This window comes from Oncorhynchus keta, chromosome 14 (assembly GCF_023373465.1).
Source record: "Oncorhynchus keta strain PuntledgeMale-10-30-2019 chromosome 14, Oket_V2, whole genome shotgun sequence".
NCBI classification, from domain to species: Eukaryota; Metazoa; Chordata; class Actinopteri; order Salmoniformes; family Salmonidae; genus Oncorhynchus; species Oncorhynchus keta.
Window position 1 is genome coordinate 70,012,714 of NC_068434.1, and position 24,072 is coordinate 70,036,785.

A 24,072-nucleotide genomic window follows, 5' to 3' on the forward strand; every position below is an offset into this window, starting at 1 on the left:
ACATTTTCCAAGCTATAAATTAAGGTTTAGAAACTTCTCTAGTTACACGCTAGGGGGCAGTTTATAACGATAAAAATACGAAAATATTTATTTACCGGAAATAATATATCGTAACTTCCTTTTAAAATCATGCCACTCGCATTCCACCAGGGATAACACATGCGTATTAAATAATACAGAAATTTAAAGATGCGAATTGAAAAATGTTACTTTTGTTCGGGACCTGTGTATCCCGGGCACGGTACGATGTTTGTGCGGAACGATTGCAAGGTATGTTTTTTTTGTTGTGTGTCCTACTTTCTGTATTGATGGCTTCCATGCTAATATGTTAGCTGTTTTGCTAACTTCCTACTGTAGCACGTTTTGTCAGTTGGGATGTTTTTTTTTTCTTCCAAATGTCTGTAGCTATGTAACATCAGACAGTATAAGCCCAAGTGCCCAACTATGCCATAGATAGCTAAGAGGTGAAAAACAAATAGGTTGTCTTTCAACGTTTGAGTGCAGTTTCATAGCCAGCCAGGCCTGTTATTGTTGCCAAGTGAAGTCTGTCTCACTCGGCAGTGAAGGAGATATTGGCTTTGCTAAAGCTGTAGTAGTGTTGTTTCCTGTACATTGAGGGGGTCTCTCCATGACCAGACAGACCAGTTCTTGTTGCTGCTACCATGTGTATAAATTAAGTAATGACTAAAATGTATTCTCAGACGTTCAGGTTTTGTAAATCAAAATGCCTCAAAAACTTCAAGAAGAAGCGTAACCCAAGAAAGACCAGATGGACCAAGGCTTTCAGGAAAGCATCTGGCAAGGAATTGACAGTGGTGAGTTCCCACATTCACCCATGCAAGTTGTAGAATGTGATATGATTGATTAACCATCATAAACGTTTTGCCCTTGAGTCTCTTACTGAATTATTTCCAACACAGGATAACTGCTTGGAGTTCGAGAAGCGCAGAAATGTGGCCGTCAAGTACCAGAGGGAATTGTGGAGCAAGACAGGTACTTGTTATGACTAAAGTCCAGGGGTGTATTTATTAGTGCAAACCGTAGTGAAACGTTTCGCAATGAAAATTAGTGTTTCTTATTGGACAAGTCAGCGCTGTATTCAGTACTTCTTGCCATGGAAACGGTTTACCGTTTTAAGAACCAAACAAAAATAATGTAACCGGGATGGACCTACCTGAATTTGTCCAATATAAATTCTAGTTTTAGTTGCAAATCGTATTCCACTTGGAGTAAACAGTTTCTGATAGACTTAATTAACATTTTGCAACAGAATCGGGTGTAATGAATACACCCCTGATAGGTGCCTCTGCTTTGGCCCATTTGGTTCTTACTTATTACATCCCTGCCCTCACTTTCATCTTTCAATTGTTTTCATACTCTATTCAAGTCAATTCTCACATGACAGATTGTGATCATGCCCTCCGCACATTTACATGACAAACGTTACTGTATGTTCCATGATGGTGTATGTTACTACTACAGCATAACATCAAGACTACTGTAGCTAACTTCTACGTTTTTGTTAATAAACTTGTTGATCTGTTAAATCCAACTTAATTTTGTTATTTTCAGTGGAGGCAATGAGGAAGGTGGAAGGAATAAAACGGAAACGACAGGCCCAGTTCATCTTCAACAGGTGAGCCCTTTTCCTCCCACAGAAAAGAGCCTGGTTCAATTTAAAATTGTTGGCCACACTAGGAAGGCATGGGACTTCCAACTTTATAATGGTAATATTAGTATTCCATAGAGTGAGTTAAACTTTAAGTACACTCCCTGCTTCATAACATTACTATGAGTTAGAGGAAAATAACTAGGCTAACATAAGGCCAGTTTCGCCAAGTATTGGAGTCTGATATGCCTTTAAGCACTGTTTTCAAATAGATTTTGCCATATTTCCTCTATCCCTTTCTTGATCAGACTGAAGAAGGGCAAGCAGTTGGAAAAGGAGGAAGCCATCAGTGAAGTGAAGAAGAACATTCACCTCATCAAAGCCCCACATGCAGGTGAGTTCACCGATTTCCCTTGTTGCTGTTAGTATTTTACGTTGTGTGTATGTATATTTATATAATTTGAGAAATTAGGTGATGGCATTCATTCCACTTTGAGTTTGCATAATGAAATATAGAATTTTGCTCATCAATTTTCCCCCCATATGCAGGCAAAGCCAAGGTTATGGAGGAGAAGATGGTGCAGAAGTTACAAGATGTGGAAATGGGTGACGATTAGCAAGTCCTTATTGGGGCTCTGCTGAAATAGAGACCTACAAAGCAACCACGGGCTCTATTCATAACATCCATAGACTTTCCTTTACCATAATCTGGACAACATTCTGTGAAGAAACAATCATATATATATATATATAGCACTGCAACCCAGTGCAGTTCTGGGGTGCTAACACATTTACATTTACATTTAAGTCATTTAGCAGACGCTCTTATCCAGAGCGACTTACAAAATTGGTGCATACACCTTATGGCATCCAGTGGAACAGCCACTTACATCAAAATCTTTTTTTTGGGGGAGAAGGGGGGTGAGAAGGATTACTTACCCTTACTTAACACAATATTAAACACTTTGAAAATAATTTTGTGGAGTGTTGTCAAATGATGGATTGAATAAAGTATTGTGTCCTGACATTTGTTTTGTTATTCATCCACGTGAACTTTGAAATGGCACATTGTCTAATATGTTTGAAGTTAATTACTTTTGGTGAAGACATGCTGAATTCCAGTACTTCAAGTACAGACATGGCACATAGGGAATTGAATGGCAATATATTTCTTTAGAATGAATGCATTCAAAAAACAAAAATCCCAGTTGCTAAATCCTGCTAAAATAGCGACGCTTAACGGCTATAGGAAATGTGCCCGTGCACTTACTGCGCGAGCGAACGCGGAAGTGACACGTTTTCTGTTTATGTGAGAAAAAGATGGCAGAGAGCAGCCCCATAGCAGTGAAGCAATGCGATTCTGCATGTGTATATGCCGTGAGCATGGAGGCTATCTCAGCTCTGACGGAGCTGGATGATCTGGAGCGGGTCTACCAGCAGCTCTGCACCGAGGAGGTGAGAATTCTTCCAGCGGGCAGCTGTAGGGATGCAAAGATGTACCCATAGACTGTTAGCATAGCTAGCTAAACCAGAAGCATTTTTCTTTTGGCATTATACTCTATCTACCTTATAAGCTGGGTGGTTCAAGCCCTGAATGCTGATTGGCCGTATACAACGGGTATGATAAAAAATGCTTGTTTACTGTTCGAATTACGTTGGTAACCAGTTTATAATAGCAGTAAAGGACCTCGGGGTTCATATACCACGGCTAAGGGCACTCTGCGTTCTTAAGAACAGCCCTTAGCCGTGGTATGTTGGTTATATACCACACCTCCTCGGGTCTTATTGCTTAATTATCCATAGCCTTTATCTATTGAAGATGAATGACACATTAAAGCTATAATGCCGGGAGGGTGAGAGAGACTGACGGTCTTTGTGTGTTCATCTACCACAGAAAAAGGTGGAGACTGAGCTGGAGAAGTTGGTTGGGCAGCAGGGGAACATTGACACCAAGATGCTCGCTCTTCAAAGGATGGGGTAAGTGTGTGTACTTTAGAGAGGGAGAGAAGTTTCACTGTGAGTACATCCCAATAATGGGGAAAGCAATATCTGGTAGACATTCACCACTGTGATTTCTACCATTTCAGATCATTATAGATGAAGGAAAGGGGATTAGTTGTGAAAGCTACAGTAGACTATTGAGATAAATACCATGTCTAATCCAATATCAATTCTCCTGTCACATTGTCCCCCAGGCCCAACCTGCAGCTGATAGGAGGAGATGCCAGTCAGCTGTCTGGCATGATTACCTTCACCTGCAGCCTGGCAGAGAATGTCAGCAGCAAAGTCCGCCAGCTAGACCTGGCGAAGGTACTATCTACAGACATGCTATTTACACCCATATAGACTCACTAACGGAAAGCACTTTTCCGTCCATAGTTTTTATACGAGTAAAATCATACCGTATAAAAAAACATTGCGACAGCTGTGATGGAAACAGGAAGTTTCAGTACAATTTTTAAAAATATAAATGGATAATTTGTTAATTCGACATGGTGGATTTTTTGTGTCTATAAAAAAAAGAATGTGAGAAATGGCGGGGGAAATGCCTTTATGTGCAAATATTGAAAATGTTATTTGTATTTATTATGGATCCCCATTGGCTGCTGCTGTGGCCTGTGTGCCCTCAGGCCACTTCTCTACTACCACATCTACAACACAAAATCCACGTGTATGTGTGTGTATAGTGCGTATGTTATCATGTGTGTGTATGCATGTGTCTGTCTATTCATAGTCCCCGCTGTTCCATAAGGTGTGTTTTTATTTGTTTTTTAAATCAAATTTTACTGCTTGCATGAGTTACCTGATGTGAAATAGAGTTCCATGTAGTCATGGCTCTATGTAGTACTGTGCACCTCCCATAGTCTGTTTTTGACTTTGGGACTGTGAAGAGACCTCTGGTGCCATGTCTTGTGTGTGTATGCAAGGGTGTCCGAGCTGTGTGCCAGTAGTTCAAACAGACGCATTCAACATGCCAATACCTCTCACGAATACAAATAGTGATGAAGTCAATATCTCCTCCACTTTCAGCCAGGAGAGATTGACATGCATATTGTTAATGTTAGCTCTCTGTGTACATCCAAGGGCCAGCCGTGCTACCCTGTTCTGACCCAATTGCAATTGCAAGTCCCTCTTTGTGCACATGACTGAACAGTAGTCCAGGTGTGACCAAACTAGGTCCTGTGGGACCTGCCTTATTGATAGTGCTGTTAAGAAGGCAAAGAGCTTTATTATGGATAGACTTCTCCCCATCGTAGCTACTGTTGTAGCAAATATGTTTTGACCATGACAGTTTAGAATCCAGGGTTACTCCAAGCAGTTTAGTCACCTCAACCTGCTCAATTTCCACATTATTCATTACAAGATTTAGTTGAGGTTTACTGAATGATTTGTCCCAAATACAATGCTTTTAGTTTTTGAAATATTTAGCACTAACTTATTCCTTTGCCACCCATTCTGAAACTAACTGCAGCTCTTTAAGTGTTGCAGTCATTTCAGTTGCTGTAGTAGCTGACGTGTATAGTGTTGAGTCATCCGCATACATAGACACACTGGCTTTACTCAAAGCCACTGGCATGTCGTTAGTAAAGTTTGAAAAAATTAAGGGGCCTAGACAGCTGCCCTGATTCTACCTGGATTATGTTGGAGAGGCTTCCATTAAAGATCACCCTCTGTGTTCTGTTAGACCGGTAACTCCTTATCCACAGTATAGCGGGGTGTAAAGCCATAACGCATATGTTTTTCCAGCAGACTATAATGTCAAAAGCCGCACTGAAGTATAACAAAACAGCCCCCCACAATATTTTTATTATCAATTTCTCTCAGCCAATCATCAGCCATCATTACTAGGGCTGAGACAGCAGATGTCCATAAGCTTCATTATTTTGAGCCACTGCTCTTTTAGCTCTGCCATTCGATCTGAAACTAATTTGCAAAGAACTGTTCAGCAACTCAGAAGCAAGTAATGTTGCTACTGCCAGTTCAGTTTTCCCCAAATAACACCCTTTCCATCCCCTGGGGAGGAAAATGTAGCCATCACCCCCACAGATCCAGAAATGATCCGGAGGTGTCTCCATGCCTTTGCCTATGTTTGACACATTTACCCCAGTTATCAATTGTTGTCCATCCAGTACATCAATACTACTGGTATCTGTTTTTAGGTCTGGGTAAGACAGGCAATTAGTGGTGTTTCCTACATCCGCATTCCCTGAGTTGCAGATACAAACAGGGGGAGTTTTTGTAGGTTTTAATCCTCTCAACACAACATCTCCTTTATCATTTAGGGGCTTTACACTACCAGTCAGATACTCTCCCCATTGTACTTTTGGAGGTCCTATGCATTTACTCAGCTGGGAATTATTACCTGGTTGTACGCTAGGAACCTTCTTCCACCTTGGCCATTTAGTCTCAATTGGCCCACCCTCCTTAAATTCTTTAGCTGCATCTGAACTATTACCTTTTGTCTTATTGCATAATCCACCTTCCCATGCTGCTTCCTTCCCCTTAGTGACCAACATCAGAGTAGTATAATAGCTGTTTCTTTGTGTCAAACCTTAGTATTGTTCCTTTGCATAAAATGGAGTAATCCACCTCCAAAATCATTCTTTCCAATTGATTCCCCACAGTAAGGCTGTGGAGGTGGGTTTCTGGAAAATCATTACCCGTGTGCCAGATGTGTTCCCCTTCCCCTGTAATCCTATGTCTGTCACTGCTTCCACCCATTTATTATTCTCCACATCCCTGTCCACAAAGGGAACGAGTAGGATTTGGAAAGCAATAATTACCCTGCATGTGTGTTTCCATGGTTGCGATTTTCTTGTTTCACAACCATAGTGTGTGTGTGTGTGTGTTTGATGGTGTCCTCGACATCTGATGACTCTTCAGGTTCTGTGAACACTTTGTTGGTTCTTCTGGCTTTTGGTCTCGGCCCTCTGCTTCTGTCCTTTGGCTCGGACCTTCTTCCTCCTTCAGATGTTCTCGGGGCCCTGCTCTCCCTCCAGTCGCTCATCCATGGCTTCCCCTCTGGGAGATATAATGCCAGTCGGACCTCTCCTCTACCTGCAGGGCTGTTGGTGTTACCATGGCTACCTGGAACAGACCCATCCATCGAGGTTGGTTCCATTTCCGCTTGTGGACCCTGAGTTTCACCCAGTCTTCAACGTTTATGGGTAGCTCATCAGGGTCTTCACCTGGGATTGGTTCTGCTGCTTTCCTAGTGTGAGAGTGGAGAAAACTTACAACAGAAGTTAGTTCCTTCATGTACTCAAGATGGTTACACTGTGTCTCGGTTATGTCTATCTGTCGGTCAGTCATAGGTCTCGTCCTGGGGTGTTCATTGGTCGTCTTGTTAACATTTCATAAGGTGTACACCCAATACCTTTGTTAAGGCTGCTGCGCATTTTCATGAGGACAAGATGTAATCCCTCTGCCCATGTTATTCCTGTGGAATGGCATAGTTTGGCAAGGGAGCCTTTCAGGGTCCAGACCTCTCAGTAACTCCCGTTACTTTGCGGTTGATGGATGGACACACTTCTGGTCAACACCCATTTTGGCCATTTGGGCAACCACATCTCCTACGAGATGGGTCCCATTGTCTGCAAACAAACCTCAGGCACTCCGAACCTGAGTATAATTTCCCTAACTAGCAATTTTGCAACTGTTCACGCAACGCAGTTGGTGGTGGGATGGTTCCACCCACCTTGTAAACCTGTCAATTATCACCAGGCAATATCTCTTTCTTTCTGCTCGATCATGTCTATGAAATCCATAGCAAGGTGGACAAAAGGTCCTTTTGGAGTGGGGAACTTCCATGGTTGCAGTAGAGTTCCCTTGTCTATGTTATATAACAAACATGTCGCGCAACGATAAATGAACTGTTTTACGTGCTGATTCAAATTTTGGCAAAACCATTGTGCCGAAATCTTCGTCTCCTACTAAATATCCCACTTTGACGAATGGCTCACTCCATGAGCCAATCGGCAAATATTAAAGATCATGGTTGATGGTAAACAGGGCATCACAGAAAAAAAGATGTAGACTTTTGTGATTTGAGAATATCAGCCTGCTGCTGTTTCTCAAGATTCGTAGTTTCAGATGGACACAAATGACTAAAAATAGAATACATGTGTGTGACAACGGGAAACAGCCAATTTGGCCGCCTCATCAGCTATGCTGTGACCAATTCTAGTATATTCACACCAACCCGTGTGTGCCTATAATAAAATAACCTTAACAATAGCCAATGTGTTAGGTTTTCACATAGCTTCAATCAACTGTTCAACATAATGTCTGTTATTAATAGGTGTGCCTGTGGTATTAGTAAACTCTCTTGCTCTCCAAATCCCACACCATGACAAACAAACCCCAATGGCATATGCTGAGTCTGAGTAGACAGTAAAGGCCTTCCCTTCCCCCAATTCACAAGCTGTGGTCAGAGCTAATAAATCTGCCTGTTGCGCTGATAAATGGTCTGGTAGGGGCCGAATAACCTCAATATCACCTTCCACATCTACTACAGTAAATCCTACATGTTTCTTCCCTGTGCTTTGATCTACAGTTGAAGTCGGAAGTTTACATACACCTTAGCCGAGTAGATTTAAACTCAGTTTTTATTTATTTTATTTGACCTTTTTTATTTATACAGATTTTTCTCATTGAGATGATATCTCTTTTCCAAGAGAGACCTGGTCCAATAGCAGCAGGTGGAACGTTTCAGACAAAACAAATTACATACACCAACACAACATTAAACAAAACTATAAACACACATACAGTACAACAATTACATATTACATTAAAAACACAAACATCTTGACTAAAAACAGCTGGCCTAAAAACAATTACACTTTTCTATGATATATACATCGATCAAGTGTTTAAACTCCACCAACGAAACTAGATCATCACATTTTAAAATGTTCAGGAGAGAATTCCAGGACCACGGTGCTAAGTAACTAAAACTATTTCTACCATGACCTGTTCTAATTTTTTGTACTGTTAGAAGCAAAACAAAATGGGACCCTAATTGATATTTATTTACTGACCTGACTAAAAAAGAACAGAGATGCTGACCTGACTAAAAAAGAACAGAGATGCTGACCTGACGAAAAAAGAACAGAGATACTGACCTGACTAAAAAAGAACATAGCATTTTACCCAATATGGCCTTAAATCAGTGTATACCAGTGTTTAAGCCTACGCAAGGTCAATGACGACCAGCCAACAGCACTGTAGAGATCACAATGATGTGTTAGACGTTTTTGATTTGTAATGAACCTGAGGGCTGCATGATATACTGAATCAAATGCTCTCAGGGTAGTGGCTGAGGCCTGCATATATACACTGCTCAAAAAAATAAAGGGAACACTTAAACAACACAATGTAACTCTAAGTCAAGCACACTTCTGTGAAATCAAACTGTCCACTTAGAAAGCAACACTGATTGACAATAAATTTCACATGCTGTTGTGCAAATTGAATAGACAACAGGTGGAAATTATAGGCAATTAGTAAGACACCCCCAATAAAGGAGTGGTTCTGCAGGTGGTGACCACAGACCACTTCTCAGTTCCTATGCTTCCTGGCTGATGTTTTGGTCACCTTTGAATGCTGGCGGTGCTTTCACTCTAGGGGTAGCATGAGATGGAGTCTACAACCCACACAAGTGGCTCAGGTAGTGCAGCTTATCCAGGATGGAACATCAATGCGAGCTGTGGCAAGAAGGTTTGCTGTGTCTGTCAGCGTAGTGTGCAGAGCATGGAGGCGCTACCAGGAGACAGGCCAGTACATCAGGAGACGTGGAGGAGGGCAACAACCCAGCACCAGGATCGCTACCTCCGCCTTTGTGCAAGGAGGAGCAGGAGGAGCACTGCCAGAGCCCTGCAAAATGACCTCCAGCAGACCACAAATGTGCATGTATCTGCTCAAACGGTCAGAAACAGACTCCATGAGGGTGGTATGAGGGCCCGACGTCCACAGGTGGGGGTTGTGCTTACAGCCCAACACCGTGCAGGACGTCTGGCATTTGCCAGAGAACACCAAGATTGGCAAATTTGCCACTGGCGCCCTGTGCTCTTCACAGATGAAAGCAGGTTCACACTGAGCACGCGACAGACGTGACAGAGTCTGGAGACGCTGTGGAGAACGTTCTGCTGCCTGCAACATCCTCCATCATGACCGGTTTGGCGGTGGGTCAGTCATGGTGTGGGGTGGCATTTCTTTTGGGGGCCGCACAGCCCTCCATGTGCTCGCCAGAGGTAGCCTGACTGCCATTAGGTACTGAGATGAGATCCTCAGACCTCTTGTGAGACCATATGCTGGTGCGGTTGGCCCTGGGTTCCTCCTAATGCAAGACAATGCTAGACCTCATGTGGCTGGAGTGTGTCAGCAGTTCCTGCAAGAGACAGGCATTGATGCTATGGACTGGCCCGCCTGTTCCCCAGACCTGAATCCAATTGAGCACATCTGGGACATTATGTCTCGCTCCATCCACCACAGACTGTCCAGGAGTTGGCGGATGCTTTAGTCCGGGTCTGGGAGGAGATCCCTCAGGAGACCATCCGCCACCTCATCAGGAGCATGCCCAGGCGTTGTAGGGAGGTCACACAGGCACGTGGAGGCCACACACACTACTGAGCCTCATTTGGACTTGTTTTAAGGACATTACATCAAAGTTGGATCAGCCTGTAGTGTGGTTTTCCACTTTAATTTTGAGTGTGACTCCAAATCCAGACCTCCATGGGTTGATAAATTTGACTTCCATTGATCATTTTTGTGTAATTTTGTTGTCAGCACATTCAAATATGTAAAGAAAAAAGTATTTATTAAGAATATTTCATTCATTCAGATCTAGGATGTGTTATTTTAGTGTTCCCTTAATTTTTTTGAGCAGTGTATATAACATCACTCAATCTAAAACTGACAGTAATGTACGTCGTACCAGCTCCTTCCTGGCCTCAAAAGAGAAACAAGCCTTATGCCGGTAATAAAATCCTATTTCAGCTTGAGCTTCCTTATCAAGTTCTCTACATGAAGCTCAGCTTATCATCAACCCACACACCCAAATCGTTCTACACTTTAACTTGCTCTATAGTATGTCCAGCCAATGTAGCAATGACATGATTTGTGACATGCCTGGCATTTGAAAATACCATGCATTTTGTTTTACCAGAATTTAGAATCATCTTTACATCATACAGATTCTGTTGTATGATGTTAAATGCTCTTTGGGCATTTTCAAAAGCTAAAGATAAACTACTACCACTTGAATAAAGAACTCATGACATTTAATCCTAGTAAAAAGTCCCTGTCTTAGGTCAGTTAGGATCACCACTTTATTTTAAGAATGTGAAATGTCAGGATAATAGTAGAGAATTAATTATTTCAGCTTTTATTTCTTTCATCACATTCCCAGTGGGTCAGAAGTTTACATGCACTCAATTAGTATTTGGTAGCATTGCCTTTAAATTGTTTAACTTGGGTCAAATGTTTTTGGTAGCTTTCCACAAGCTTCCCACAATAAGTTGGGTGAATTTTGGCTGATTCCTCCTGACAGAGCTGGTGTAACGGAGTCAGGTTTGTAGGCCTCCTTGCTCGCACAAGCTTTTTCAGTTCTGCCCACAAATGTTCTATAGGATTGAGGTCAGGGCTTTGTGATGGCCACTCCAATACCTTGACTTTGTTGTCCTTAAGCCATTTTGCCACAACTTTGGAATTATGCTTGGGATCATTTTCCCTTTGGAAGACCCATTTACAACCATGCTTTAACTTCCTGACTGATGTCTTAAGATGTATCCACATAGTTTTCCTACCTCATGATGCCATCTATTTTGTGAAGTACACCAGTCCCTCCTGCAACAAAGCACCCCCACAACATGATGCTGTCACCCCGTGCTTCACTGTTGGGATGGTGTTCTTCGGCTTGTAAGCCTCCCCCTTTTCCTCCAAACATAACGATGGCCATTATGGCCAAACAGTTCTATTTTTGTTTCATCAGACCAGAGGACATTACTCTAAAAAGTATGATCTTTGTCCCCATGTGCAGTTGCAAACCGTAGTCTGGCTTTTTCTATGGCGGTTTTGGAGCAGTGGCTTCTTCCTTGCTGAGTGGCCTTTCAGGATATTGGCCTGGTGGCGCTGAAATGAACATTCTCGAGGCCATCAAACTACTACGCTCTGAGATAGTTGAAATGAAAACGAAGGTGGTTGCTACGATTGAGGCCCGAATACAGGAGGTTTCTGATACTTTAGAAGCAGATCTAACCATCCTGCGGAACGAGACGGTGCCAGCAATCACATCACTCAGAACAACAACAGCTTCGCACACTACAACTTTTGCATCACTGGAGACCTCCGCTACCAATGTCTCCAACTTATCTACATCCCTGGAGGCTGACGTGAAACGCCTGCCTGCGGATTTGAAAAAGGTGAAGGAGAGCTGTGTGAGTTTAGAGGGATTCTCTCACCGCAATAACCCAAGACTTGTATCGGTCCCAGAGTCCGCGGAAATGCCTCGCACCACGGATTTCGTTTCTGGGCTGCTGAAGGATGTTCTTGCCTTAGATGAAAAGCCCCTGATTGATCGTGCCCACCGGTCGCTGCGCCCAAAGCCCCAGGATGGTGAGAGGCCCCGTGACATAATTCTTCGAGTGCACTTTTTCCATGAGAAGATGGAGATTCTCTGACGAGCCCGCAATACCACTCTGAGCTGTCAAGGACAGAGCTTCTCCATCTACCAGGACTACTCCCCCACTGTTTCCAGGCAGCACGCAGCTTTCGGACAGGCCAAACAACTACTATGGGACCATCCAGGTGTGAAGTATGGACTGCGATGCTAAAGACTACACATTTGAGTCTCCGGATGAGGCTATGGCTCACATTCAACATCACATCAAGAAGTCTTGAACTTGCTCATAGTTCAGCAACTGTTGCTTGTGAACTGTGGATAGTAAGTAGCCCACCTGTGGTACAATTATGTTTAGTTATAACATGCTAGTCTTGTATAGTTGAGGAGTTGGCGAGCCCATTCAGGCTTATTTGATGTGATCTAATGTTTTGAGCATCTAGTGTGCGTGCCTTACAAGCATTCAGTCATTTTAATTTCATTGTATTAAGGTTTTACTTAACTCCTGTGTTTCTAGGCTGTCTTCGTTCACCTTTTCAGTTTGTTTACATAGTGTCTCAGTGACTCAAAATATTTTTGGTTATTTCTTTACTGCATCTGTTTGCATTGACAAAGTAAATGTTTCCCAAGGCTACACGTTTTTGGGGGACTTCACTTGAGCGTCATTTATGCCCAGCAAACGTTCAACGCACATGTAGTTTTTTCAAATTAGGTTTTTGGCTGAGAGTCTTTATACATTATTATTTATTTTCTCTCTCAATGCCTGTTATAAGACTGCAAATATAATTATATACATCTACAAGTGGTGCTTTTGTAATTTCGTTTGCACAAGGGATTCACTTTTATTTTTATTTTTTTTCTCTTTTTGCTGCTTGATCCACTAACAAAACGCGACTTTAAAGAGCGGGACTGTGGGTTTAGGTTTAAGACCGCACTCTCACAGACATACTGTGCGAAGAGAACATGTTCTATTTAAGCTTGTGCCTCGTTCGGGGAGGTACTGTCTGGGATGAGGGGTGGGGGGAGGAAGGTTGAATTGTTCAGTTCTAATGTTGTCATTCTGTCTTTAGTTTTTTGTTCTGTACTTTTTCCAAACATCTTGCACCGTACATTATTACTCTGAGCCAAGTTATTCAGTTTTTTTTGGGCGCTCATTGCTTTGCCACTCTATGCTCTAATGACAGGATTATATAACGGGAATGCCCAGGGGGACTGAAATAATGCGATCAAGTACATTTCGTGGAACATCAAAGGGGTTAACAACCCTGTGAAGCGTAAGAGGGTGTTGACACACGTAAAGGGTTTGAATGCAAATGTTGCATTTCTACAAGAGACTCACTTGAGGACTGGTGAGCATTTAAGGATGCGTAGGGACTGGGTTGGGCAAGTGTTCCACTCTAACTTTCATAGTAAATCAAGAGGTGCAGTCATTTTGGTTGATAAATCTACTCCCTTTGTTGCTTCTGAGGTTATTGCTGATCCTAAGGGACGATATGTCATAGTAACCGGTAAACTGTTTCCTACCCCTCTTGTTTTGGCTAGTGTTTATGCTCCCAATTGGGATGACACAAGTTTAATTTCTTCGTTTTTATCTGCTATACCCAATTTAGATTCTCATTTGTTGATTTTAGGGGGGGATTTCAACTGTAAAATGTCCCCAGTTCTTGACAAGTCCTCACGAAGAACTACAGGCCCATCTACTTATTCAATCTTTTCTTCAGAAATGTGCTATATTTGAGGCCCGGCGTATCCTACAGATAGACAGTATTCCTTTTTATTCTCATGTTCATCAAACATACTCCCGGATTGATTACTTCTTTTTGGACAAAATAACTTCTGCCTAGTCTTCGGCGGTGTACTTACGAGAGTATTGTTATTTCTGACCATTCACCATTAGTGCTTGAACTAGAGTTTCCCCAGCGACCTATGTATTATCAATGGCGTCTTAACCCCATTTTACTCTCAGATAAGGAGTTTGTCAATTTCATTTCTTCTAAAATCACCTTATTCCTAGAAATGAACTCAACACCAGGTATGTCCTGATCTACCATATGGGAGTCTCTCAAAGCATACCTACGTGGCCAAATTATTTCATATACAGCCAACCAAAACAGAGTTCGCTCTCAGCGACTTCGGGACCTGAGCGAATCCATAGCCACATTGGATGAGAAGTATGCTACGGATCCTTCCTCTGATCTGCATAAAGAGCGCCAACTACTCAAATCTGAATTTGATGAGCTTTCTATCAGGCAAGCTGAACAGTTACTCTTGTGAGGGTAACCTCAGCCTCGTCAAGCCACCTATCCAAAATAAAATAACTAGTAATGGGTAATTGTCGCTGAATTACTTCTAACAAATCAAATAAAAATCAGCAATCATTCATTTCACGTATGCACGTATGTTTCCGAGTAAGTTCTGCAAAATAGAAAAGGGTCCGAGTTGTTTTATTATTCCTACAGTCATATATCTTAATGATGTCACTGCCTACGTCATTACGTCTACTCATGAGACCAAAACCATGCCTACACAGCTAAGTAAACAAGAGTTTTAGTGTTATCTAAAATAGCAGTAAATGTCCACTCCCCAAGTTGATTTATATTGGAATGTCTGACTAGTCTCTTATCTCTTACACTCCCCTGCAGAGTTCTGTCTGTCACACATTTCGCAGACAGTTTCTTTAGAAGAGGCAGAGATTTAGAAAAGGCTGGAACAATATTAAACCTTATATATATATATATATATATATAATATATATATTAGTTCATCTGTAGTCTAGGACCCCATAAATATTAATACAACATAAGCATAATAAATTATTATAATACATCAAACATTTGATACAGCCCCTATCATGACCCTAAGGTGAACCCCTGACAATTTCATTAACCTTGTTTCTTAAGCTACATATGTTAACGTTAACATTTTTAGCACTTTTCTGGGATGGTTGATTGTTTTCATTGCTTTACTGGTGAGCTTAGCAGAAGTATACATGCTCATGTTATTTATGTTAGTGCAGGGTGAGCTGCACACAGTGGATTTCCTACTAGGGCACACCAGCTCAGTAGGTAACAGTAGAAATCTGGTTCATAGGCACATGATTACTGCATACTATAGTTTTGGGATCAGCAGAAGCAGTAAGAGGGAAATAAATTCAGTTACCTACATTGTCTTCCAACATCCCTGGGATAATGTTAATTTGCTAAAGAATTTTGACAACCCATTGACACAATGGTAGGGATTAACTGAGCTGAGCTTTGGTTCATTGATAAATCATTATCTTTGTAATGCTTTGGGTCATTGTAATGCTGTGAAAGGATCCAGGAACCCAAACTATTTGCCTGGGAGCCATCCTCCTTATAAAAAGAGTTTCCAGAAGGTATAAATATTGTCAATAAATGTTACATCCACAGAGCTGCATTAGTCTCGTAGCCAGTTATTGAGGGCTAAAAGTCTGCTGAACCGTTCAATGCCACGATTTAGGGAGGGCAGAAGGCCAGATATTATGGGGTGTTTGTTGGTAGTGGTGACCATCATAACGCGGTAAACTTGGAGTCATGCAATGGTATGGTGTGTGGAAATAAGTTATGATGAATTTCACAGGGTGATGAAAGTGCATGGAGATGAGCTTGATACTCCTTTCCAATAAATATTGAGGTTCTTATTCTGGTCACATGATGATCGATGCTTAACTGCTATTTGACACATACAAATATTCAAGCTCTATCCAAAATAATCTCATGTAGACTAGCCTAGATGTATCTGCAAACTGTTGGCTAGAGCGCACGTGCCAAGACCAGAGCAGAGGCACATTTGCTATTTAACAGTTTTTATGACAAAACAATGGTGGAAACACATTGAACTTTCACTTTTTTTTTTTATTCAGTACATGACAACTTAAGCAAATAATTTACATTTTGTGTGCACTACATCATCACGCACAGATTTTTATCCGCAATAAGTCAGTTTCCCACTGGTGTGAAAATGCATATATCTTCTTAATGCAGATTTTTCAACATTCGCATCGAAACCAAGCTAATCACACTTACTGTATGTGTGTAGACATAGTTAAGAGAGGGATTAGGATATAAAATGATGTTCCGATCAGCTCCAATGAGTGATGTATTTTTTATTTTACCTTTATTTTACTAGGCAAGTCAGTTAAGAAAAAATTCTTATTTTCAATGACGGCCTAGGAACAGTGGGTTTGTAACGACAGATTTGTAACTTGTCAGCTCGGGGATTCGAACTTGCAACCTTTCGGTTACTAGTCCAACGCTCTAACCACTAGGCTACCCTGCCTACCCCTCTTGTTTTGGCAAGTGTTTATGCTCCCAATTGGGATGACACAAGTTTAATTTCTTCCTTTTTACACACAATAGTGTGTGTGTAAAATGGGGTTAAGACGCCATTGATAATACATAGGTCGCTGGGGAAACTCTAGTTCAAGCACTAATGGTGAAAGGTCAGAAATAACAATACTCTCGTAAGTACACCGCCGAAGACTAGGCAGAAGTTATTTTGTCCAAAAAGAAGTAATCAATCCGGGAGTATGTTTGATGAACATGAGAATAAAAAGGAATACTGTCTATCTGTAGGATACGCCGGGCCTCAAATATAGCACGTTTCTGAAGAAAAGATTGAATTATCTGTAATGACGCGCTGTTTGTATGTGTGTTCACAGACCCGTCTTTATAAGGTTATCCAGCGGGCTGATGACATCCTGGACCTGAAGTTCTGTACAGACGGCGTTCAGACGGCGCTACACAACGAGGACTATGAACAGGCTGCTGCCCACATCCACCGCTACCTTTCTCTCGACCAATCAGTCATTGAGCTAAGTCGCCAAGGAGAAGAGAGTAAGGGAAATTATTAAAAGTTCCCGGAATTTTACAACCCTAGTTGTGGTGGAGCATAGGGGCCTATAGGGGCCTATGCTCCACCACAACTCACAACTAGGGTTGTAAAATTCCGGGAACTTTTAATAATTTCCATAGTTTTCCAGGAAACCTGGTTGGAATGAGCTGAAAATCCGGAATCCTCCAAACAGGATTTCTGAAAATCCAGGAAGTTTATTGAAAGTTCCTATAATTTTGCAACCCTACTCACATCACACATCATTTTGTATCGAGGGCACATCATTTTGTATCGAGGGCCGCATTGGGATTTCTAAATTCAACCGAGGGCCGCAGTTTTTTTGGGGATCGATTTTTGTTTTGTCAAAATAAATGATTATTAGTTATTTAAAAATAGGAAAGTCCATGATCATTTATACATACTTTCTAACTGGTTTTAGACGTTAATATTTTGTAGGGATGCACTGATGTGGGATTATTTATTTGATGACCTTTTTAACCATTCTAGCACAGATCCAAGTTTCTATGTTCATAAGGGTAATAAGAAAATATGTCAAATGACTTTAATATGGGAAAGGTGTAAAACATTTTTGAATTTGGATCAAAGTTACTGAAATGCATTGGAAAGTTCAGGAAATCAGGGAAGCACATCAGGTAATGTGCAGAAAGTAAGATCTGCATTGCTTTCAGTTTCTGTCACAGTCCCTTCTAACGTGTTCTGTGCGGTCTTTGATACTATTTTCTGCTCAGGCAGTGCTGTGGACGCTAGCCTGGCCATGCTTCAAGAGGCAGAGCAGCGATTGAAAGTCCTGGTTGCAGACAGACTGGATGAGGCTGTTACCAGGGGTGATCTGGCGCAGGTGGAAAGATTCTTTAAAATCTTCCCTCTGCTTGGCCTCCACGATCAAGGCCTGGCTCGCTTTGGCCAGTACCTCTGCAGCCAAGTGAGTGGGGTTGTCCATGCAATAGTGTGTGTGTAAGCGTTAATGCTTGTGCATTTGTTTCTTCACGGTTGTCTTTTTCTCTCTCAGCTGGCCTCTAAAGCAGATGAGAACCTGCTCTTGGCTGTGGGAGGAGAGCTGGGAGAGAAGAGAGCTGCCCTGGTCTTTGCTGACACCCTGACTCTGCTGCTGGAGGGTGAGGGACTGACCATAATGATGTCTTTTTAGACATGTCTGTAAACGTGTTGGTTTGTGTGTATGTATATGAAAATAGAATTGGTGGAAAATATTTAGTGTGTGTTTCAGGCATAGCTCGTGTTGTGGAGACCCACCAGCCCATCGTAGAGACGTACTACGGTCCAGGCTACCTGTATACTCTCATCACTCACCTGCAGCAGGAGTGTGACCGACAGGCCCAGAAAGTAGTTGACAAGTTCATCCAACAGAGAGACTACCACAACAAGGTCTGTGTGTCGATTGCATTCAATTCATTAGATCTTTAAATTACAGACTATGCTAAGAAAGTGTTATTAAATTGAATGTCTCTGCTTGCAGTTTCAGATCGTCCAGAGCAGCATGATGAAGAGTGTGCCCACTGAGAGGATTGAACCCAGGTCAGTGTGACAGTTCAGCCTACTTTATTTCAACAGCATTACTCAATGTCATCTTTTGGTGTGGAGGGCAATGCATGTGTACTATGCATATTTATGATGCGTTTCACCTGTGTGTAGGGAGCTAGATCCTGTATTACTGGAAGTCACTCTGATGAATGCCAGGTCGGAGCTTTACTTAAGATTCCTGCGCCGTCGCATGATGGCTGACTTCGAGGTTGGGGATGCTACGGCAACACCTGGCATCGTCCAAGGTAAGACACCCAACACACACACTTATAAAACCCTGTACACACGTTGTTGACTGTGTTAGTAAGTTTGGTTGTCTTTGTTTCTTGCTACAGAGCACAAGCATAATGTGGAGAAACTGCTGAAACACTGCATGCTGGGCCAGCTCATGCAGGAGCTGATTGGCTACTACATTCCAATGGAGGAGTACTACATGAGGGAGACCGTCAGCAAGGTTAGCCACCACTTCTAACTATATAGCAGGGGTTTCATTTTATCCCTGAATCAGCCCCTCATTAGAAGGAAAATAATGAAAACCAGCAATGCTGTCGTCATCCTCAAACCCAGATTTGAATACCCTTGATACACAGTATACATATGTAACCACATAATAGTAATAATGATTATATTAATTCCCTTTGCCCCTCTCTTCTAAGGCTGTAGCTATGGATACATATGAGAAGGGTCAGCTGACATCCAGCATGGTGGATGACTGTTTCTACATTGTGAAGAAGTGCATCAGCAGATCTCTGTCCAGCTCCAGCATTGACTGTCTGTGTGCCATGATCAACCACTCAACCTCAGTGCTAGAGTCTGACTTCAGGTAGACAGCAGTTAGACACACACTCAATCAATAATTTGAACACTCATTTGAATCTCATTCCAGCTCACACCCTCCTTTTTCTCTCGGTCTTCCACCAACCCATGCTTCTCTCCCACCTTCTCTCTGTCTCTCTCAGGGAGGTGTTGTATAATAAGCTGAGGCAGGGCTTCCCTGCGACCACGCTGCAGGACATCCAGCGTGGGGTGAGCAGTGCAGTGAGTCTGATGCAGAGCAGCCTGCAGCAGGGCAAGTTCAACAACCTGGGCATTGACAGCGCAGAGGTCGCCAAGGCTGCCTTCCTGGTGAGGGACTTGTGTACACACACAAACACTGACCGACACACACAAACACTTACCTCCAAACTGAACATTGAATGCACGGAAAATGCCAAGGCATCGTTCCTGGTAAGAAACACACAGTCTAAAAAACAACTGGTCAAAGAGAGCACACTAAGGCAGCATTCTTGATGATTAACACGGAACAGACAATAGACACATACATTCACTCACACCCGTCTTTCTTTCTATCCCAGGTGACTCTGAATAACGTGGAGGTGTGTAGTGAGAACATCACCACTCTGAAGAGGAACCTGGAGGTGAGTTAGCTTACTGTTTATATCATCTCTTTCGTCTTCTAAAAAGTAACATTTCAATAAGACACACTATGTGTAGTATACCACAGATAATGACGTTTTCCCCTCTCTCTCTTTCTCAGAGTGATTGCTCCAAGTTGTTCACTCAGGGGGCGGGATCAGGAGAGCAAGCTAAGATTGACAGCTGTCTGTCAGACCTCGTCAACACGTCCAGCAAGTTCAAGGATCTCTTGCAGGTTGGAGGACGCAGAAATGTACTCAGATCAGAGTGACACATGATCTGTCTCTGTGCAGTTGTGTTAAGGGGGTCTTTGACTTCATTGTGCAAGAAATACTAGTAACAGTAGTAGTACTAGCAGCAACATTTATTTGTAAGTCACAGTGATAAACTGAATTGTGTACCAATTTACATGCACAGACAATATACAACTACATAACGTCACCAGTGTGTCTAATCTGTATGGAGTAGAACTAACTCAGTTGTGACCCTTAGGAGGGCCTGACGGAGCTGAACACCACAGCCATCAAGCCTCAGGTCAAACCGTGGATCAGCAGCTTCCTGTCCATCTCACACAGCATAGAGGAGGTACGAACACACACATACACACTGGGCCACACCCTTTCCCCCCAGTGTGTGACTGTAATGTTTTTTTTGTGCAGGAGGAGTTTAATGAGTACGAGGCCAATGACCCCTGGGTCCAGCAGCTCATCGTCAACCTCGAGCAGCTCATGGCAGAGTTCAAGGTAACCATACTTTTGCTTAGCCTCAGGAATACATCTCCCATATTATTATTTTACAAACTCTTTCTCTTCTCCCCCTTTCTATAATCTCTCTCTCTCTTGTTCTCTCAGGCGGGGCTCTCTTCAGTTATCTACGACACACTGACCAGCCTCATGACCAGTTTGGTCTCCATGGAGATGGAGAAGACCGTCCTGAAGTGCACCTTCAGCAGGGTGAGATATCCCATGCCTGGCCACAGGGTGGCATCACACCTACCGCATGCACTGTCTGTGACGTAATGATAAGAGGCCTTCTTTTAATGTTTTATTTATGATTCCAGAAGGATGGTAGATTAAGCTTCTTTCCCCTTGGCATCTGCCTCTTTAGACGGTGTGTGTGCTGTAATTTAGTGCAAGGATACTAAAGCATTTTATTGCAGGCCACGTATCCCCTCTTTCTTTTTCTGGGATGTTCTCTGTTTGATCCTTTGATCCTTTTTGATGTGGTCTTTGTTTAAATATTTAATTGCTGGTCTGGATACCTTTTTTCTGTTTCATGCTCTTGGTTTTAACCCTTTATTGCACCTGTCCCTTAGCTGGGAGGGCTTCAGTTTGATAAGGAGCTGCGTTCTCTGGTGGCCTACCTCACTACTGTCACCACCTGGACTATTAGGGACAAGTTTGCTCGGCTCACTCAGATGGCCACCATCCTCAACCTGGAGCGGGTAATCTGCAGTATACACACACACACGTTTCTCAACCCACAGACAATCACATAGATGGGGTCACATACAGTGCATTCGGAAAGTATTCAAATCCCTTTACTTTTTACACATTTTGTTACATTATAGCCTTATTCTAAAATTGATTAAATAATTTTTCTTATTAATCTACACACGATACCCCATAATGACGAAGCGAAAACTGTTTTTTTTTTAGAAATGTTTGCAAATTTATTAAGAATAGAAAACAGCTTATTTTCAGACCCTTTGCTATGAGACTTGAAATTGAGCTCAGGTGCATCCTGTTTCCATTGATCATCCTTGATGTTTCTACAACTTGATTGGAGTCCACCTGTGGTAAATTCAATTGATTGGACATGATTTGGAAAGGCACACACCTGTCTATATAAGGTCCCACAGTTGACAGTGCATGTCAGAGCAAAAACCAAGCCATGAGGTTGAAGGAATTGTCCGTAGAGCTCCGAGACATGATTGTGTCGAGGGACAGATCTGGGGAAGGGTACCCCCTTCTGCAGCATTGAAGGTCCCCAAAAATACAGTGGCCTCCATCATTCTTAATTGGAAGAAGTTTGGAACCACCAAGTCTCTTCTTAGAGCTGGCCTTCCGGCCGAACTGTGCAATCGGTGGATAAGGGCCTTGGTCATGGAGGTGACCAAGAACCCGATGGTCAATCTGACAGAGCTCCAGAGTTCCTCTGTGGAGATGGGAGAACCTTCCAGAAGGAAAACCATCTCTGCAGGACTTCACCAATCAGGACTTTATGGTAGAGTGGCGAGACGGAAGCCATTCCTCAGTAAAAGACATGTGACAGCCCGCTTGGAGTTTGCCAAAGGGCACCTAAAGGACTCTCAGACCATGAGAAACAAGATTCTCTGGTCTGATGAAACCAAGATTGAAATCTTTGGCTTGAATGCCAAGTGTCATGTCTGGAGGAAACCTTGCACCATCCCTACGGTGAAGCATGGTGGTGGCAGCATCATGCTGTGGGAATGTTTTTCAGCGGCAGGGACTGGGAAACTAGTCAGGATAGAGGGAAAGATGAACAAAGCAAAGTACAGAGAGATCCTTGATTAAAAACCTGCTCCAGAGCTCTCAGGATGTCCCTGAGTGGCCCAGCCAGAGTCCGGACTTAAACTCAATCGAACATCTCTGGAGAGACTTGAAAATTGCAGTGCAGCGACGCTCCCCATCCAACCTGATAGAGCTTGAGAGGATCTGCAGACAAGAATGGGAGAAACTCCCCGAATACAGGTGTGCCAAGCTTGTAGCGTCATACCTAATAAGACTCAAGGCTGTAAGCCTGCCAAAGGTGCTTCAAAAAGTAGGTCTGAATACTTATGTAAATGTAATATTTCTGTTTTTCATTTTTTATACATTTGAAAAAAAATCTATACCTGTTTTTGCTTTGTCATTATGGGGTATTGTGTATAGTTTGATTAGGGGGAAGAAAAAAAATATTTAATACATTTTAGATTAAGGCTGTATCGTAACAAAAGGTTGAGGGGTCTGAATACTTTTCGAATGCACTGTATCTATTTACCACTGACCCTCTACAAAGTGAGACTTTCATGTCTCTGTGTTATTGTGTTTCTAGGTAACAGAGATCCTGGATTACTGGGGCCCGAACTCTGGTCCTCTAACTTGGCGTCTCACTCCAGCGGAGGTCCGGCAGGTTCTGGCACTCCGCATCGATTTCCGCAGTGAGGACATCAAGAGGCTCCGCCTCTAACCCTGCTACCCAGAGAATGTGCTGGTGCACATGTTACATGGGACTAGACTCATGCTGATTGGTCTTTGAGGAAAAAGAGGAGTGTGCAGGTGGATCCCCTGAGAGGAAGTCCCTGCTGCTCCTAACCTCTGCTGGCCTCATAGGAGGCGGAGGAAGAGGTTGCTAACTACAAATACAGTGATAGATATTTGTTTTACCCCCAAATGGTTACAGTTAGGTTTGAGGTAGGGTGATCTGATCCTAGATCTGTAGTTAATGCTACTTCTACCTCATACAGCCAATCAGAGCCAGGAGTAACAGCAGTAATGGAACTATGGGATTGTGGAACAGTGGGATTATGGATTTGAGCCTTTTGGCTTGGATTAATGAATATTATGTAACATATTAAATGTAAAATATTAAAGTGTTCTCTCGAAGATGTCTTTTTTTGTCATTAATTTATATTGAAAGCCCTTTAACGGAATCCATCATATTGAAACTGGGCACGCAGGGACAGACGAGAGCTATACTCTCTGGTGGATAGTGGTGTGCCTATGTTTTCTGACACTGAAATGACCCAGTAATTAACATAGAATCCATCAAACTAACAGAACCAGGTCAGACGGCTGATCTAGACTCATCATTCAATATATAAATAACACATTTTAACTGATGACAAAGTCTAATCTAGAAGATAGACCATGATCTTAGAAAATGTAATTCTGTTGATAGCTGCTACTTTCCAATATTTCCTGACATGATGTTCCATACATATAGAGATGGCAAAGTCTTAGGGCTTGATTCAATCCAATCTGCCATTTTTGGCCATGCACCTTTAAAG

General features: G+C 42.4%; 2 protein-coding genes across 2 annotated transcripts; both read left to right on the forward strand.

Moving 5' to 3' along the window:
- Positions 1 to 101: 101 nt before the first annotated feature.
- Positions 102 to 2,634, forward strand: LOC118393890 (probable ribosome biogenesis protein RLP24). The gene is made up of 6 exons (XM_035787060.2): positions 102 to 270; positions 702 to 815; positions 921 to 993; positions 1,573 to 1,636; positions 1,918 to 2,003; positions 2,159 to 2,634. Exons 1-6 carry the CDS (start codon positions 190 to 192, stop codon positions 2,224 to 2,226), a joined length of 486 nt encoding a protein of 161 aa, XP_035642953.1. The 5' UTR covers positions 102 to 189; the 3' UTR covers positions 2,227 to 2,634.
- Positions 2,635 to 2,866: 232 nt separating this feature from the next.
- LOC118393892 (conserved oligomeric Golgi complex subunit 4-like) lies at positions 2,867 to 23,668 on the forward strand. Its single transcript, XM_035787063.2, has 19 exons — positions 2,867 to 3,064; positions 3,504 to 3,586; positions 3,805 to 3,919; positions 16,912 to 17,086; positions 17,834 to 18,027; positions 18,115 to 18,220; positions 18,331 to 18,488; positions 18,580 to 18,638; positions 18,756 to 18,889; positions 18,980 to 19,098; positions 19,301 to 19,467; positions 19,604 to 19,769; positions 20,000 to 20,062; positions 20,182 to 20,295; positions 20,553 to 20,645; positions 20,720 to 20,803; positions 20,912 to 21,013; positions 21,376 to 21,504; positions 23,118 to 23,668. Exons 1-19 carry the CDS (start codon positions 2,930 to 2,932, stop codon positions 23,250 to 23,252), a joined length of 2,331 nt encoding a protein of 776 aa, XP_035642956.1. The 5' UTR covers positions 2,867 to 2,929; the 3' UTR covers positions 23,253 to 23,668.
- Positions 23,669 to 24,072: the final 404 nt, after the last annotated feature.

Bases quoted from the DNA above. Each gene is read 5' to 3' on its own strand.
- LOC118393892 (XM_035787063.2), top strand. From the start codon at position 2,930: ATGGCAGAGAGCAGCCCCATAGCAGTGAAGCAATGCGATTCTGCATGT. The intron at 3,065-3,503 runs GTGAGAATTCTT...CATCTACCACAG, and splicing joins AGCAGCTCTGCACCGAGGAG to AAAAAGGTGGAGACTGAGCT. The intron at 18,221-18,330 runs GTGAGGGACTGA...TGTGTGTTTCAG, and splicing joins CCTGACTCTGCTGCTGGAGG to GCATAGCTCGTGTTGTGGAG.
- LOC118393890 (XM_035787060.2), top strand. From the start codon at position 190: ATGCGAATTGAAAAATGTTACTTTTGTTCGGGACCTGTGTATCCCGGG. The intron at 271-701 runs GTATGTTTTTTT...ATGTATTCTCAG, and splicing joins TTGTGCGGAACGATTGCAAG to ACGTTCAGGTTTTGTAAATC. The intron at 994-1,572 runs GTACTTGTTATG...TGTTATTTTCAG, and splicing joins GGAATTGTGGAGCAAGACAG to TGGAGGCAATGAGGAAGGTG.